This window comes from Grus americana, chromosome 16, assembly GCF_028858705.1.
Source record: "Grus americana isolate bGruAme1 chromosome 16, bGruAme1.mat, whole genome shotgun sequence".
In the NCBI taxonomy this organism is placed as follows: domain Eukaryota; kingdom Metazoa; phylum Chordata; class Aves; order Gruiformes; family Gruidae; genus Grus; species Grus americana.
In genome coordinates this window covers 8135066-8153166 of record NC_072867.1, presented here as the reverse complement: position 1 = coordinate 8153166, position 18101 = coordinate 8135066, and the positions used below count along the sequence as shown (strand labels likewise).

Genomic DNA, 18101 nt, shown 5'->3' with positions numbered 1-18101 from the left:
TTTTTTTTTTTTTTTCAGTTTTCATTGCAGGAATAACTGATTATAAATTAGAAGTGTACTGTGTAGCTGATTTTCTTTAGAAAGTGAGTTTGAAGAACTTGAGATGGTTCTGTTGATAGCTGTTTCTATTTTAATTAGGTACATTGGACCTAGCACTGTGTTTGGTTCTAGTAGCAAACTTACTAATGTTGAGCAGTGGAGGTGTGTATCAATTCTCAGAAGCCATTCAGGAGGTAAGTTAAGAGATGTTGAATGAACATAGTTTGCATACTTTTGGAAAAAAAAGTTGGGTTTTGGTGTCACATTTTCTTGCTCAAAATGTATATATTTGGTGGCAAGTCAGTAATTACTCTTAAGAGCAACAATGAAAATCTGAAAGAAAATGTCATTTTTAATCAAATCCCAATTTTCATACAAGTAACTTCTGGTAACGTAGGAAACTTCTGGCAACTATCTAGTAGAAAAATTAGCAACTTAGAAACTTATGTTTTGCTATTTGCTAACTTAAAAATGAATCTGGATAAAGGAAGCTAAACTGTATTTTTATTTAAATAAATGTTCACACTTGCGGTGAATAATCTCCTGGTTGGCAAAAGATAAAGTTTTTGTAAACCAAAGAATATTAATGTTTATTTAGAAAAAATAACTGAAGAGCAATGCAAAAGATGAATAAACCAGATAATTTCAAATGTGTTTTGCACCTGCTGACATACTATGATTAAAATCAAGATTGAAATCACTTGGATCGCTCCACGTGTGTTGGAATAAAGCAAGTGCCTTGCAATAGCTGCTGTTGCTTTTTCATTCAAAACAAGACAAAGTATTTTATACAGGCATTAGTACTTCCTGTAATCACCAAACATTGCATTCTCTGTCTTGGATTTTTGTTTTGTTCCCCATTGAACATTGTAAGTTGGAGAATCTCACTCCCAATGAGTGTCGCTATGTTCTTTCTTACCTTCCGCCCTAGTGAGATGATAGTCTTTTCTCAGTGATAGAAAAAATGTTGCCACACAAGTTCTTTTTAAGAAGATTTTTGGATTCTCTGATTACCATCAACATCTTAAATGGAAACTCTTTTTTAAAACAGATGTCATGGATGTAGCGTGGTCTCCGCATGATGCCTGGCTGGCATCCTGTAGCGTGGATAACACTGTTGTCATCTGGAATGCTGTCAAATTTCCAGGTGAGAGTTCTTACATTTCAGATGTGCAAGTATGTAAAACTTTGTGACAAACTCTTCCATCCATGGGTGTTGTCCTGGTTTTGGCTGGGATAGAGTTAATTTTCTTCCTAGTAGTGGGAATAGTGCTGTGTTTTGGATTTAGGATGAGAATAATGTTGATAACGCACTGATGTTTTGGTTATTGCTAGGCAATGTTTACGCCAAGGCAAGGACTTTTCACCTTCTCACGCTGCTCTGCCAGTGGGGAGGCTGGGGGTGCACAAGGAGCTGGGAGGGGACGTGGCCAGGACAGCTGACCCCAACTGGCCAAAGGGATATTCCATACCATATGACGTCACGCTCAGTATATAACCTGGGGGAAGCTGGCTGGGGGTTTGGACCGTGGCTTGGGAACTAGCTGGGCATCAATGGTCTGTGGGTGGTGAGCAATTGTGCATCACCTGTTTTATATATTCTATCATTATTATCTTGCTTTTCTGTCATATTAAACTGTCTTTATCTCAGTCCACGAGTTTTACCTTTTTTTTTTTTATTATTTTTTCCAATTCTCTCCCCTGTCCCACTGGGGGGGAAGCGAGCGAAGGGCTGTGCGGTTGTTTTAGCTGCCAGCTGGGTTAAACCAGAACAGGTGTATTTCACCGACTGTGAAAATCTCTATGTGGGGATGGGTTGTCTGCCTTTTGAGATGACACACTTGCAGTCTGGTGAGTCGGTCCTTCTTCCAAGTTTGGATGGCAATGAGCAGTGGATTCCACTCTGCTATACCCAACAGCTACATTCAGGTTGTGCTGCTGCTTTTACATGAAGATCATTATTGCATGTATTTTCTGTTTCACGTTCACTGCAAAATCCCCAATAGATAGAACTTCAGCTTGATATTACATCTGTATAGGCATATGTTTTTTTCTGTGTTGGCTTTGTACCTACAGGACTTTCCATTCATTTACCTTTGGGGGGGCATTATCTTATTTACCCCATTTTAAATGCTGCTGCTTAATAAGCAGTGTGACTTTACATGATGAAGGAGAGGAAGGAAAGACTAGGGGAGCCTCACAGTAGCAGAAGCTCTCAAGTCTTACATTTGATGGCCATTTGCCTTCTTCATTGCTGCAGTGCTGGCAACTCATGCGGTCCTGAGGCCTCTGTTTCTCAGGGACCGCGCTGCCAGGCGTGCGAGGGTCTGTGGCAGTTAGGGAGCATGTGCCTTTATTTGGCTGCTTCTCACCACGTAACTTGATGCAGGCTAAAACTCCGATAGTGTGTTGCCTAGTCACTGCCATTTATTTTAGGGTTGCTTCCAGTCCTGATATCAGAGTTTTTAGACTTTCAAGCTGGCTGTGTAGCCTGTGCAATAATCTCAGCCTCTCCTCTCGCAGTCTGATAAGCAAGAGATTGACTGAAATTAGGTTACCAGGTCTGCCAGGTTTGCGTGTCTGTTCAGTCACAACTTCGACTTAGTTCACGTTTGGTGCACAAAGCTGAATTTGTTGTGATAATCTTTGGGTGTGGTGGAAAGGGTGAATGTTTAACTGAAGTTCCAGTTAAACTGCTGCTTTCTATAGCTCGAAAGAGCTATTCTGAAGTGCCTGGGCTCTTATCTTCCTGCTCTGATCTATTTCTTATAAGGAGTTTTGCACCCCTTAGTCTGGCCAGAGTTCTTTTTACCACTTTTTTATATAATTTGTAGCTTATGTACAGGTTCCAGTTTGGTTGATAGGTTGTTGTTCATACATTAAAGGAAGTTGTATTTAATGTGCTGTTTCAAAAAGATCATGTAAATCTCTTCAACAGTCTGTCCTAAAGGAGGTATCAGTAACTACTCTCTATTCTCAATTTTTGCGTGCACAGAAATTCTTGCCACTTTGAAGGGGCATTCTGGCTTGGTGAAAGGATTGACCTGGGATCCTGTTGGAAAATATATTGCCTCTCAGGCTGATGATCGAAGTTTGAAGGTGTGGCGGACCATGGACTGGCAGTTGGAAACCAGCATCACAAAACCCTTTGATGAGGTACTTCATGTGTGACTGTTCAAAGTGAATTCCTATAGAATGAATGAAAATTCTAATAACAACTCTGATTCTGCACAAACATTAGTTAATTAACAGTGCCAAATCAAATGAAACTATCAGATGGCAGGTTCAAAAGGGGGACAAAAGAGCTACTTTCTTACACAACGTGATTCAGTTGAGACTCTCGTTGTGGATGCCAAAGGGTTTGCATGGGTTATGTAAACAATTAAGTAAATTCCTGGAAATAGAGAGGTTATTCCAAGGAAGTATTGGCACACTAATTACATTGTTTTTACGTTCTTCCCTATGCATCTTCTATTGGCCGCTATCAGAAATGAGTTAAGTGCTTAGGGAGGTATCTTTGGTCTGGCATCATAGAGCTGTTATCTGATGACTTTAATCAAGAGATCAAATTTCTGGGGACAAAAGCTGGTGCTTAGTGAGTGGAGTGTTTTGCAGTGATGTTCTGGTATTGTGATTAGTGCAGTTACTCTTCATGATAGACTGTAAACACCTAAATTCATGTGTAAGCTGGTGTTGCAAGCTGAATTCTCATTATTAGCAGTTGCTGTGCTGCAGCCTTGTCGCTAACTAGGACTGTGATGTACAGTATCCAAAAAGACTTAAATTTTGTTGCCCTTAAAAAAATTCACTGCATTCCTTTTTCCCCCTTTTGGTATGGCTTCATAAGTTACACTAGATCACCTGTATAAACATGGCTGAAGTGCTGAGAATTGTATGTAACGTCATTCTTTTATATTCACAAAAATACTTGCTTTGTAATCATATTCCCTAAATCTGAAGCTTAAATAGTTTGTATTAAAAATAATTTTTTTGCCAAACACTTTTAAAGCTTGAGTGTATTTGTTGGGTTTTTTTGTCAGTGTGGAGGGACAACTCATGTGTTGCGTCTTAGCTGGTCACCTGATGGTCACTATCTTGTTTCTGCTCATGCCATGAATAATTCTGGACCTACTGCTCAGATCATTGAGAGAGATGGATGGAAAACCAACATGGATTTTGTAGGGCATCGGAAGGCAGTTACCGTAGTGGTGAGTGATATTAATTTATCCCTGAAGTAAAACTTCTAATATGTGTTTTTTGATAATTTTATGCATAAATGGAACAAGAGGTGAAGATAGGGGTTGAGATTAGTAAAGCAGACACATGGCAGTGATTAAAAAATGTCAACTTTACATGTTGGAAGCAATCAGCGTGCTCTTGCGATAAGAGAACTGGATGTAGATGAACAAGATAAGAAGGAGGAGTACAGGAGCATGTTAGGAATGCCAAACAGTAGTTTTTTAGCTGTTCAGTGAGTTGATTAAAGTGACTTAGGTTTCTAGTGGGTTCCTGATTGCTAGTAAAATCAATGTTATTTGCCATTCCTGTTAAGGCATTCAGAAAGCCCCTTAAGAAAGCTTATGCAGCTTTGGTCACTGCTCTTGTAGAGTCTGGTTAGGGACTTTGTTTCTATGAAATGTTTCTCTTTCTCACTTGTTCAGAAATTCAATCCAAAAATCTTCAAGAAGAAACAAAAGAATGGAAGCTCCACCAAGTCAAGTTGTCCCTACTGCTGTTGTGCTGTTGGTAGTAAGGATCGATCTCTTTCTGTCTGGGTAAGTGGGGGTTTTGCTGCCTTTGAACTAATGTGGTCATTTGATAACTTTGGGGTTTAGCACAAAGGTCCTGTGTACAGCATTAGGTCTTATATTTAGATTGATGTTTAGGTTTTTTCCTCTCCGTTGTCACAGGATTAGCTGGGGGAAGGAAGTGAATTGGTATTAGTTCATTTCTCTAAAGCCAAGAGCAGCTAGAAGCCAGTGGCAGAGTATGTTGCCCTGGTGAGGGAGAGGAACTGTTAAGGGACATAATGTGTTACCACAGTTAATAATCATAATTCAACCCTATTTTCTTCCTATGTCTTTTACTCGTTCTCCATGTGAGTCTCTTAAGAAAAAGACTTTACTGTTTCTCCATGTTTAGCTCACCTGTCCATTAATCACTGTTAGAGTCTAGCTTTGTTAGTTTTGCTTTTACGGGTGCGAGGAGAATTATAGCAGGCACACTATAGCTGTTTCTGAGCGTATATATGGCTCGTCTTTCTGCTTTGTTCTGGCTTCAATCCCTGGCTTCTGTCTTTGCTATGGAAGGGAACGTGAAAGTGTTTTAAGTATACTTTCAAGTTTTCAATATCTACTTTGGCTTTTACTTTAAAATCTACACTAAAATTGTTATCCTGGGTAAGAGAAGAGTAGCTATTCTCACATTTATAAATGCAAGATGGGTTGTTTGGCAACTGCAAAGGACAGGGAGTAAATTTAACTGATTTGTAAAGCTTTGTGATGAGAATGTGTGCCAGAATGCACCAATTGCTAACTGCAATGTACTGTTTATAGATTCTAGTGTGATATTTATCCATCAATCGCTAAATGCATAACACTAAATCTGTTTCTGTCAATGCTACCAGTGCATACCCATATCAAAGTATCACTCTCAGTATATTTTACTTTCTATTTATACTATGATTTCATTTAGGGTGCTTCTTGAGGTTATACTAGGTATTATAGAGATGCAAAGTTATAGGCAGTCTTTGCCCTGAAGAGCTTAATAGATATGTATAGAACACAGACCTATGGAAATGTAAAAGAAATAACCACTGAAGATGACTCCTACACTACATCTGTGAACCTGTGAGCATGCAACATCCTGGACCACGTTGACTTCTGCTTCATTTCGGTCGTACTGTATAGTGCAGATATTAAGTCCATTGGTTTAACATTAAAGAGCTTAGAATGTCTGATTTATAACAGGTTACTGGGAATTTTCATATTTGGCTCTTTATTACTAAGCTGATTTCTAAGTGTGGAGGAATCCTTTTTAATTGAGAGTCAAATTCCCTTTGCTCTTGACGGGCTTCACTTAGACAAGTAGTCTGAGTGAGGACATGGAAACCTAATCTGTTTTCTGTCTTCCTCTTGTGCTGGCAGTTTGCAACATTCTTATCTCCATAAAGCTTAGAACAGAAACTGTCTTTAGCATCTACAGAATTACTTTTTGAGTGATAGTGTTCTGTGACTGCAATGTAAAGGTAAAGTTGGTTAAGAAATTCAGTCTGTGTTTCAGAAAGGAGGGGAGGGTTAGATGTCAGCTGTTCTTCCCCAAAGCTTTTCTGTGCCAGTAGTGGAATGGGTAACTAGGTGCTTCAGATACACCACGAGGCATACAGCTGTCCCCTGGACACGTTGGGTTTGGTGAATATTGTTAGACTCTGGGAGAGTGTTAATGTGGTAATATCTGTGGTAGTGTAGAACTTCTAAATTTCTGAGTGTTGTTTCTTCTGTTTTAAGCTCACATGTCTGAAACGACCTTTAGTTGTCATACATGAGCTGTTTGACAAGTCTATCATGGACATCTCCTGGTAAGTTGATTTCTGCTGTTTGTAATGAAAGCCAAAGTGTTGCTGTCAACTAGGTATTCACATTAACTGGAAATTCCTTAAAACAGGACAGATCGTAGCTGTTGCAATAAAAGTAATTGGTTCCTGAAGGTTTTGGTTCTGCTGCAACATCTTTGGTAGTAACAGTAGCAACTACCATGTGGCCACTTGAGATTGTGTAACATCAAAATTAAATAAAAACTAATGCATTTGGAACATGATGCAGTAAAATACCTGTGGAATGAGTTCCTACTTGTTATGATTCTCTAAATTTTTTTCATAGAATATGCATTTTATAACATGACATGGCAGACTTGGTGAGTTTTATAACATCTATGGGAAGTTGTTGCACAGTACAGTTATGAGAAATTCAGGTGAACCTTCTAGGCCAATATTTCCTTCATGCCTAAGGACACAATATACCAAAAGATTTTTTTTTTTCATGTTTTATACATACACTCACACACACATACACGCACTACTCGCTAATCGTTTGAATTGCCTGAAGGATTTTCCCATATAAAAAAAGCAAATGCAATAGCTTTTGGTTTTAGTAAAAATGTAGTTACACCATGTTGTTGCAGCACCATGTGAAGGGTGTAAATTGCTCTGTGTTGAAGAGTTGCAGAGGCTGATCATGTAGCAAGTCTCAGAGAAGGGATAATGAACCTACTACACCCAACCACACCCCATCCACCAACCACAGGACGTAGCAGAAGGGCAAGTGCTGTGCTTTCCCAAAAGACCGCAGGACATCTTCAGTGATTTCGGTTGGGTTGGACAACCTACTTTCCCAGCCGTCTACTGTCCCAAATCTTGTTTTCCTCTTTCTGCAGTCAGTGGTGCTTCCTCCTCTCCTGCTTTCTTCCCAAGGCCTGGTCATAAAAATGCAGAACTTAATAGTGCTTTATTCATTGCAAGACTTGAGTAATAAGCGAGAAGTAACCATGAGACCACTCAGTAAATGGTATTAAAAAGTACTCTGCACTGATGCATCAGGTGATATGCAGAGTTAAAGATTCTTTATAAGAAAAGACTAATATTTTTTTCGTGATAGGCACACAGCACAGTTATCTTTATTCTAGTGCTTTGTATCCTGAAATTCTGCCTTGACAGCTCTCACGATCTTGGTGGGTTTACGCTGTCAATCTTACAATTGTACAACTTCCTTTTTTCTGTGTGCCATGTGAATTTTGCTGTGAAGCACAATAAAAAGTTTTCAAAACCAAAACATTTTTCTTTCATTAACAGACTAAGGCTAGAAAGCCAATAAGTGGAATATTTCATAAGAAGTGCTGCTATTGTTGTAGTACAATAGCTTTGAATAGTTTTGTTTTCCTGTAGTGTTTTTTTATTTCTCCATCTGCAATTTGCACATTTTTCATGGCATAGAGTCATTGGGAGTAATAGCTGGTTAACATTTTGCAATTTCTGAGGAAATGGTTTTGTGAGATATTTGAGAGACAAAGGATCATCAGGAAGCTTGTTATTTTACATCCTGTTTATAAATTGAAATGTATGGCTAAAATGTCAGTAATATGGAATGTTCCCAGAAACATGCTCCATTCTGAAAACAGACTGAGTAAATTCAGAGAAATCTGATACTATTATATTGTTACAGCTATCTCATTTCTATTTTAGAGTTTTAGACTTGAATCCATCATCATAATATCTGAACATGATTATGTTTTCATGGAACAATTGCTTGGATCCAGAGGTCTATTGGAGCTCAGCAATTGCAGAAAACTCTGAACAAGATTTTATAATTTTCTAACTTGGAGTAGTGTTGCTTAACCTATTTGTATGGTACTGAGGCTAACTTCTCTGGATGTGATGCTATCAGGCCAGCAGCCACCTCAATATTTTCAAACACCTGTAGCCATGGTGCATGTAATATATTTTTAAGATTTGCTGGACTAATTTGGATAGGATTTCAGAGTTCTGCCTGCTTCCCTTTTCTGTTCCCTGAAACAAGGCAACTGTAAACCACTGTGTTGCTGTCTCTGTGAGATCTCTAATTGGAAGTTACTGCGTTAGCAGTCAAAACTCATCAAATACTTTTTTTTTTTTCCCAAATGTGCAATAATAGGTTATATATATAGAAGGTTATAATTCCATTAAAACTAGAATGTTTAGTTTCTCCTCTCTCTCTCCTACCAAGAAAACCTTTTGAGACCTCCGGAAGACAGTTACAGTATATCCCCACATACAAAAGCACGTGCAGTTTGCTTAAAAACCCAAATAATGAGCAATAACAAAATCAAACATATGTTCTTGCCTAGTACAGAGATTTTTGGTCTGCTCAGATGTACATCTTGTTTTCTTTTTATTGCTGTCGCTTCAGATAATGATGATAGAGGCATTTACCCAACATATACAGCTCCCCTCTTAAGTCTCATCCCTTCTCCTTCCTATCTTGTTTTTTGGACTGTAAGGTCTTTATAGGAATGGACTACCTGTTACTTGTTTCCCATGTGTGGTGAAGCTTCATCTTCCGTGGGCCCCAGACAACAGTTTATAGGGCCTTCAAAGAAGTGTATCAATTGCTTATCTGCTGAAGGCCCCTTTATTCACCCGGTTCCGTTAGCACACAATTTTTGTACATCTTTTGAAGCAAATACATTTATAATTTTCTCTCATTGTTCATTGTGAGCACTATTCTGTTTTATCCCTACAGCAAAGTTTTCATGGTGCTGATCATGCCATGGGTAGGTGTATTGTTCTACACCACTTTTCTGTGTTCAGTCTCCAAAGGAATATTGGCAGATGGACTCCTGCTGTCCATCACGCTGTCTCCTTGCTGTCCCACTTCTTTGGTTCCATCAGTAGTTACTATGATAACAAATCTTAGGATTTTTATTGAGCAATTTATCGTATTGCCCCTTGGCATCAATGAAAGAGACTGAAACCAAAGATGGACCTTTATTTCCTTCAGGACCCTTAATGGACTTGGTATCCTGGTGTGTTCCATGGATGGATCGGTGGCGTTTTTGGACTTTTCCCAGGATGAACTTGGAGATCCACTCAGCGAGGAGGAAAAGGTACAGTAAGCACTCAGAGAATCTGCGGTCATATTTAAGGGATGTATTGATTCAATTAAAATATTGGACTATTTATAGAAGCATGTAGTGACTGATTTCCATATTACAGAAAAATGTGCTCTCGTCTACAAATCATTAGAAAAGAGTAGTCAAAAATGAATTTGTGATATTAGTTTCTATTCTGGAAAGAAAGTCTGTTTGGAAAACATCCATTTGCTTACACGTCATTATACATTTGAAGTAATTCTTTGGCCAAGGAAACAAGGAGTGGGTGCTTCAAAACACTTTAAAAGTATTCTTTGACCTGCATATATGCAAGTCTTATTAAACTGATTGTTGTTGGCTGTTTTTTCCTCTCACTGCTGTTAGCAACTAAAGCTTTGCATTCCAGTTATTTTGTGTATTGATTTAGTGCTAGCTGAAAATATAAAGAAAAAAAAAAATCTGTTCTGTATAAATGATGCAGAGGGCATTTGCATTTATGGATGCCATTAGATGCGTGTGATGCCATTATATCATAATTAGTGATGTCGTACTAGCAGTTGTAGTTGCTCTTACTGTGTGATACATTTTTAACACCCACAGAGCAACATTCATCAGTCCACCTATGGTAAAAGCCTAGCTATAATGACTGAAGCTCAGTTATCTACCACCATTATTGAGAATCCAGAGATGCTCAAGTATCAACAGAGACAGCAACAGCAGCAGGCGGAGCAGAAGAACGCCTCAATTAGGGAAGCATCTGGGGCAGCGACAGCGGCTCCCAAAGTGGCAAGCATGGTTAATGGGGAGAGTTTGGAAGACATTAGAAAGGTAGGCGTTCTTGGATATTCACTTTATAGTGGACTAAGCCAATAAATATCAAACTGCTTATGATACAACCAATTTCTCCTTCCTTATTCGTGTCAAATGGCACCTTTCAACCCATGAATGGCCCAGTTGGCACTACTGCGACTTGTTGAAAAGTTACAATGCTTTTAAGCAGAAGTAAGACTATGTGGGGAAAAAAAGCTTGTGTGTATTTCTATGATGTGTCCTAAACTCTCAGTGTGCAGAACGGAAACCAAAGGTAACTAGTAGCAGTCCAACTATAGAAATGTGCTTCAGTTTCTCAATGAAGGAGGTTGAAAGCGTTATTTAATTCTCTCCTAAACATAAACCACAACTTTTAATGAAGGATGCAATGCACACAGATGAGAATATTTCGGACTTGATTTTCTAATGTAGAGAGAATCAGAATTCTATTGCACTTTGTACTATATGAACTTCTACTTAATAATGACCTACTGTTGGTCAAAAAAAAGTTGAGGTTTTAAAATACATGCGTATTAATAAAAATGTAGATTGATTCTAATTATGCAATTAGCGTGGTTCAAAGACAATATGGAAAAAATCTTTGTTAACAGATTTTTGAGGAACATCTTTCATCTAATACACCTAGTCTTGTCAGTTCAAAAAAAAAAAAGAAAAAAAAGAAGAAAAGCATTTCCTATTTATCAGATATAACAATGAAATATATTTCCCAACAGAATCTCTTAAAAAAACAAGTTGAAACACGAACAGCAGATGGTCGGAGAAGGATCACACCTCTCTGCATAGCTCAGCTGGACACTGGGTATGTTTGGAAGTTGTCTGTAAAATCCTTCTTTACCTTTTTATATATATATATTTCCCCCCCCCGCCGATGCAAACTCGGAATTCTGACTTATTTTAATCTTATGACATCTTAAAGCACTTGCTGGAAGTACCTTCCGTAAGTGCACTTATGGAATATAGCTTCAACCTATTTTCTCTTAGCTTATAAGATCTCACTTCTAATAGATAAGGCTAATTCTCATAATGTACTGCAGGTTCATTCTACATTAATACTGACTTTAGCGTCCTTTGTATATGAGAAACAACTCTGGAAAGTTAGGTGTTGGTGGTTTATTTAGGTTATATGTGAGTATCCACATGTGGAAAAGGGAAGAATGGAATAAGTAGTTTAGCTAAAATTATTATTTTTCAATTTTTTTAAGTGTTCTTGAGAAATATATTTGTTGTTTGTCTTTTTGCTTAGGGATTTTTCTACAGCATTTTTCAATAGCATCCCAATATCTGGATCTCTGTCTGGCTCAATGATGTCTTCTCAAAGTAACCAGCAGCTCATGTCATTAGATTCTAACGCAGCAAATTCCCTTAATACTTCAAAGCCTTCTGTAGAGCCAACAGCAGCCAGTATAAAACCAACAGATGATGCAGCCAATAAAGATGGGTCAGTATTTGCAGTTTTTTCACTCATATGACTTTGTTTAGGTTTTAATTCTTGTTTACAGTTCTGTAATCAAACAATTATTGAGTGGTTTCCCAACCACCAAACTTCAAGAATCTAACATTCCTGCAAACATCAAGATTTTATTAGTATCTTGTTATTTTAAATAGTGATAAATCGGTAATAAATAATGCACAGTTCTGGAAATGAACCTCAATGCAATGAGGTCTGCAGCTGATTACTAATGCTCCAACAAATTGACTTGCTTACGCAATACTGGGTTGCTATTAGTAAATAATAGAAGGTTTTCTGTCCTGTCCCCTGTAGACCTCCTCTCTTCAAACATGGTAATACTTCTTCCCTGTATAATAACCCTGTCAGAGCACAGTGACATTGACTCGTCAGTGCACATATGCCAGTAGGCCAGTGTATCTTTCAAATTATGGAACAACTAAATTTTACTTGCTTTTCCCTCAGTGGTAACACTGACTTGGTTTCTTCTCCTCAATGTGTGTTTATAGCATTTGTAAGATCACAATGTCATTGGAACCTCTACCACTCCATTAAATTTAGTTGAAATTGGCCACAGATTGAAAAATGAGTGGGTAGACTAGGAGAAATGATTGACAGATGAAACTATTAAGTCTCCTTTTCTTTGGAAACTGGACTTCTAACTGCTTTTTAGTACACACATTAGTTATCTTAGAGCCATTCTTTCTTTCAATTCATTCTCTGAATGAATTGAAAAATCTCTAAAGTAAACAGCTATTCAAATAACAGATCCCTGGAATGCTTTAGTGTGGGGAAACACATTCCTTTGCCTTAGAGTTATGCTTGGAAAGGCCTAATAATTAGTTTGGATTCTTCAGCAACAAAATCAAAAACCTGGCTTGAATTGTTTCAGCCTAAATCAATTGATAAACAGTGGAATATAATCTTGTAATGGAAAGTATTTGGTAACCTGAGCAAGGGGTAAAAATGAGAACCCCAGTCATCATTTAAAATAGTGATTCTTTCCCTTTGGGTATGTAAAAGTACCAGCTGAAAGTATAATTTCATTCCTGAATTAAAAATACATAGGGAATGAATTAGGGTCTTTTTATCTAGATATAGAGCTCTTAGCTCTGAGATATATTATAAACAGCTTTTGAGAGTAGGCAAAACTTGCAAGATACTGACGCATGAAAGGGGAAAAAGCTTATCGTAATTCATGTATGTACTTGAGTGAAAGGTTTTCAGTATGTTTTCTAGGAGTATAATGAATGCTAGCTAGTTGTTATGAGCAATGCAGGTTACCAATACTAAATTTCTTTCAATCCTTGTTTTCCTGTCCCTTTCATTGACAGTGTAAATGCTACCTCTGCCTCAGCTGCTCCTCCTGCATCATCTTCCTCTGTGTTGACAACTCCATCCAAGATTGAACCTATGAAAGCATTTGATTCTAGATTTACAGAACGATCCAAAGCCACCTCAGGGACTGCTGTTGTAACAAATACAAATCAGACTGTTGTGGACAGGTAAGACATAGTGTGGAGGCAAAAAAAAGAGAAGGATTGTAATGTAGAGAACTAAAATGCTAATTCTCTGTGGTGTGGATGTCACAGCACTGGTACTCCAGAAATCATCTTGGGTCTCTTCCACAATTGGAAGGAAGGAGACAGCTGTGAATAGGTAAATTCTTTGTTGGCATTATCCCTCTGCATATTTGTCTCTGGCATTTGGGATCAAGCAGACTCTTCAAAATATTCTGAGTTAAAACTATCGTTGCAAGAGACTATGTGTGTGTGTGCCTCCATGTGTGGCTGCGTGCATCTGTGCTCCTTGGAAGACAAAAACAGCCAGCCTGCATCTCTGTACAAGAGTGAGATTTACTTCAAGATAAATTACCATGCATGTCTCCAGACAGCCCATCATCATAATAGCTGCAGTTGTATTTCAGTTCTGTGCCTTGAAGGCAGGCAGAGAAGACACTTTGATTTTAAGGGGTTTTGGCTCTGGATCCACATGATTTAAAAAAAAAAAAAGAAGAAAGCCTTTGTTTTTGTGACATAGTGTGTTATGGCATAAGTATTCCTGCTTTGCCAAAACAAACAATAGAAAAAATAGCAGTCTTCAGAAAGAAGTATGTAGTTCCCCAGCTTATTATCAATAAAATGTGTTTTTAGGAAATACCTCAATATTTTTATGTCAAAGGGTTTAACCATATGATGCAGAGGAAAGATGTGTTGAATTAGTCTCATAATTGCTTCTAATGTGTCAGTAAAGTATGGATAAAAGTGTATTGTTTGCAATAATTCAGATGCCAGAGAAAAAAGGTTTGGATTATGCAAGGTATTTCTAGGAAGCAGAGTCGTTATAGAAGAAGTGGCAAAACATGGTTGTAAGTTAATTATCAGCTATTGGAGGGAGTGGGAAGAGTATAATTAAATGACCTATTTTAAGGTATAATGGTTGACAAAAGAGTTCACCGGGATTTATACTTTGTCATCTTTAGTTATATTGTATTCCTGAAATGGAAAATGGAGCAGCGAGGTCATTTGTGTGGTTTGCAGATATGCATCTATCTTACAGTAGTCAGAACTGAATAGGACAACTTTTGGGGATAGACAACAGAATGACAAATGAAGTTCTGCATGAGTAAGCAGAAAGTGTAATGTCCATCGGAGGGGAAAAGATGGACTGCTCTTGCATCTTAGAGTGCTGAATTATTGTGTCAACCCAGGGAAGGAGATCTGATTGTAATTGGAACTGAATGCTAAAATTAAATTGTTATTTACAGCTTTATCCAGTTGCTAACTGCTAGTTTGAGTGATTTTTTTTTTTTTTTTTTTTTAAGAATAGAATAGGTATGATCAGCTTATATATATACTGCACATTGTACTTTTGCAGAGGATTTGCAATACCTCTTTGGCTTCCTCCTCTTGCCTTTGTGCATTTTGAAAAACACTCAAACAAGGCTAAGAATGTATCTTCTTACCTACAGGAATGCAGTGCGTAGGATATGTGCCAGCTTTTGGAATCAGCTTATATAAAATTTGAATTTTTTTTTTTTTTACATGCTCAGACTGAAGGATCAGAATTTAATTAAAGATAATAAGCCCAAGGATATTCTGGAGAGCAGCAGTGACAGTGAAGAGAAGATTCCAGCTGCTAAACCACTCAGTGTACCCAAACGGAAACTGGAACTTGAGGGAGAGACGGTAGAAAAGAAGAAAAAAGGAAGGCCTCGAAAAGACTCCAGACTTGTACCAGTAACTTTAACTGTTCAGGTGAAATAAATAAGATTCAATGTTCATTTAATAAAGTCAGTCCCATGTTGACTTGTTCCATCAAGTCAGGGAAACAGGAGTAGTATCAGTCCCTCAGAATTTTTAGCCATCTCTCTTCCTTGCCTTTAAACTTATTCCCTTTAAAATTTACAATTATAAAAAGCAGATGCACATGGTGTGGCAAATGTGTCCATTCTTTGTATAAATATGCAGCTACTTACTAAACAGTACCAGCATGCTAAGTAGTGATAGCCTGCAAATGATTGTATGGAATAAAATGAAACGCCATCTGGTTTTGGTGTTCTCTGATGGAGAGTGGCCCAAACACAAGAGAGCGACTTGGATATGATGACTTAAATGGTTATGAATTTTCTAGGAACCATGAAATAGTAAGTTGCATTAGACTTTCCATCATTTTAGGGCATATAGATCCCTCTGTTTTCAGTATTCAGAGTTTAGCTTTTCTGTGCAATATACCAGAATTTCCATTAATTAGTTGCAGCTGAAAAGGGAGAGGTATTAAAAAAAAACCCAAACCATATCTAGTTTGTTTTGGGTTTTTTTAATTCATAGAAGCTATATTAAAAAATTTGTATTCATACAACTAATTGGAAAAAGATTAACATTTGCAATTGGCATTATTTGGAATTTAAAAAAAAACTTTCAAATCAATATATATTATAGAATATCTTTGGTTTTAACTTTTTTAAAGGAAAAATTTTAACTGCTATTATAATTACTCTATTTTTTCCAGTCCCCAGCTACACTGGCCTCTGAGAAGGATGCTGCTTGCATCTCTGCACCAGCATTAGCACTTAAACTGCCAACACCAATCCCACAGAAATCGTTTACTTTGCAAGTAAGTGGACTATAAGGGAAAAAAAGCTTAATACTTAAAAAAAAAATCCTGCTTTTTCTTTAATATTCTTAGATTATTCAGTTCCTTTGACAAATTAACATTTGAATACGTGTATTTGTTCAAGCGAGCAAGATTATATACTTCAGCTTCTAAGAATATGTCTGTAGGAGAAAAGTTAATGGCAAATCACCTAAAAATAGGACACCTCTGAGCCAGCTAAATTTCAAAGAGGAATACCTCTGGTTCATCAGTCCCTCCTCCTGGTTAGCCAAAATGTGTCGTAAAGATAAGAGTCTCCAACGGGAGTAACGGCTGCATTGTTACTACAGTTGTGTTGGTAGTACGCTGCTGAAGAGAATAAAACAAGTATTTTCTGAGAGCTGTCTGGAGGTGCTCTACATCTGAAGAGACTGACAAATAGTATTACTTTAGGTATTTATGAAATAATTTTTCTGCGTGTTTAAGCTGTGCTAGTCTGGTTATAATTGCAAGATTATAGGGAGACTGGGCACATCTAGACTTGATCTGGTGCCCTTAATTAGGAAGCACAGACTAGCGCAACCTTTCTTTAGTCTTACGGTGTGAATACAAAGAAATTATTTGTGTTCTAGCCAAGGCTGATTTTCAGAGGTCTGCTTCTTTTGAAGTACCACAGTATATTTTGAAGCCACATTTTGAAACCAAGAATGTCATACTTAGATCCACTCTTAAAGATGGCATTATTTTGGATCTAATAGTAGTTGCTGCTTTTTTGAGTAGTTCTTTACCTCTTCCAGAAAGTATATTATTTTTTTGTATTTCAGATAAGTTCAGACCCATCAATGTACCTTGAAGTGGAGAATGAAATGACCACAGTGGGAGGCTCAAAGTTGAGCAGGTTAAAGTGTAATCGAGAAGGAAAGGAATGGGAGACGGTCCTCACCAGTCGAATTCTCACTGCAGCGGGAAGCTGGTAAGAGAATATATTTTCAAGGAAGAGGGTCTTGAAGACCAGAAAACACTTTTAGGGGAACAAAAGTACACTTTACAGAAAGTTAACTATGCCTAAACCCACATATTTACAAATAAGTCAAGGCTCTAAAGGTATTTTTATCTACTTATTTAGAGAAGCTGAATAACTGTATCACTTCTATTGGGATTTTTGTGATTTTTTTTTGTGCTTGGCTCAAGATGTCCAATTCCTCTTCCAGCCAACCTGGTTGCATTTAAGAGCATTGATGCTCTTAAACTCTTATCCTATGGAGTTTTTTGTAGAGATTCTGACCTATTTCTGTTGACTACTGCTATTTGCTGGTTTTATCACCCCCATTGTAATTTTTACACAGTCCTTCATAGTAAGTGTTTTGTGGATAAAAACATGTACTGCTCTTAGTTGTAAGACCAGTTTCACTCCAAGTATTAGCTCTACACAGTCTTAAAGCCTCACAAATTCTCATTAGCCACTTACAACTGTTTTCCTGTATATTTACATTTCTCCTTTAAATTTCTTCATTAAAGTTGACTAAATCATGCTAAGTGGCAGTTGTTCAAGTGCTAAAGAATAAAAAACTTGAAATGGGATGTTTTGTGATGTAGAAGTATCCTCCTGAGTCCTTGCTATTTTTTCTCTTTATTTTTCTCAACTTTGCTTAGTTCCAACCTCAGAGTTTAAACTGAAAGTATATTTCTGAAGCTTGAGCCACGTACCTAAAGGGACCTACAAGAATGCTGGAGAGGGACTGTTTACAAGGGCATGGAATGATAGGACAAGGGGGAATGGCTTTAAGCTGAAGGAGAGTAGATTTAGATTAGATATTAGGAAGAAATTCTTTACTGTGAGGGTGGTGAGGCACTGGAACAGGTTGCCCAGAGAAGCTGTGGATGCCCCATCCCTGGCAGTGTTCAAGGCCAGGTTGGATGGGGCTTTGGGCAACCTGGGCTGGTGGAGGGTGTCCCTGCCCATGGCAGGGGGGTTGGAGGTCGATGATCTTTAAAGGTCCCTTCCAACCTAAACCATTCTATGATTCTGTGTTCAGGTCTGAAAAACAAGCAGCAGATTTTAAAGCTA

General features: G+C 37.8%; 1 protein-coding gene across 1 annotated transcript in view; it reads left to right on the top strand.

The window, feature by feature from the left end:
- The window catches only part of LOC129213572 (protein HIRA), a 38007-nt gene that overhangs the window by 11527 nt on the left and 8379 nt on the right, over window positions 1-18101 (top strand). The window contains exons 5-18 of the mRNA XM_054843860.1: window positions 139-233; window positions 1091-1186; window positions 3035-3195; window positions 4080-4247; window positions 4701-4814; window positions 6546-6616; window positions 9570-9675; window positions 10261-10488; window positions 11205-11290; window positions 11735-11929; window positions 13273-13443; window positions 14991-15195; window positions 15950-16054; window positions 16858-17006. Coding sequence (XP_054699835.1) covers window positions 139-233; window positions 1091-1186; window positions 3035-3195; window positions 4080-4247; window positions 4701-4814; window positions 6546-6616; window positions 9570-9675; window positions 10261-10488; window positions 11205-11290; window positions 11735-11929; window positions 13273-13443; window positions 14991-15195; window positions 15950-16054; window positions 16858-17006 — 1950 coding nt within the window. The remainder of the gene's footprint in view (window positions 1-138; window positions 234-1090; window positions 1187-3034; window positions 3196-4079; window positions 4248-4700; window positions 4815-6545; window positions 6617-9569; window positions 9676-10260; window positions 10489-11204; window positions 11291-11734; window positions 11930-13272; window positions 13444-14990; window positions 15196-15949; window positions 16055-16857; window positions 17007-18101) is intronic.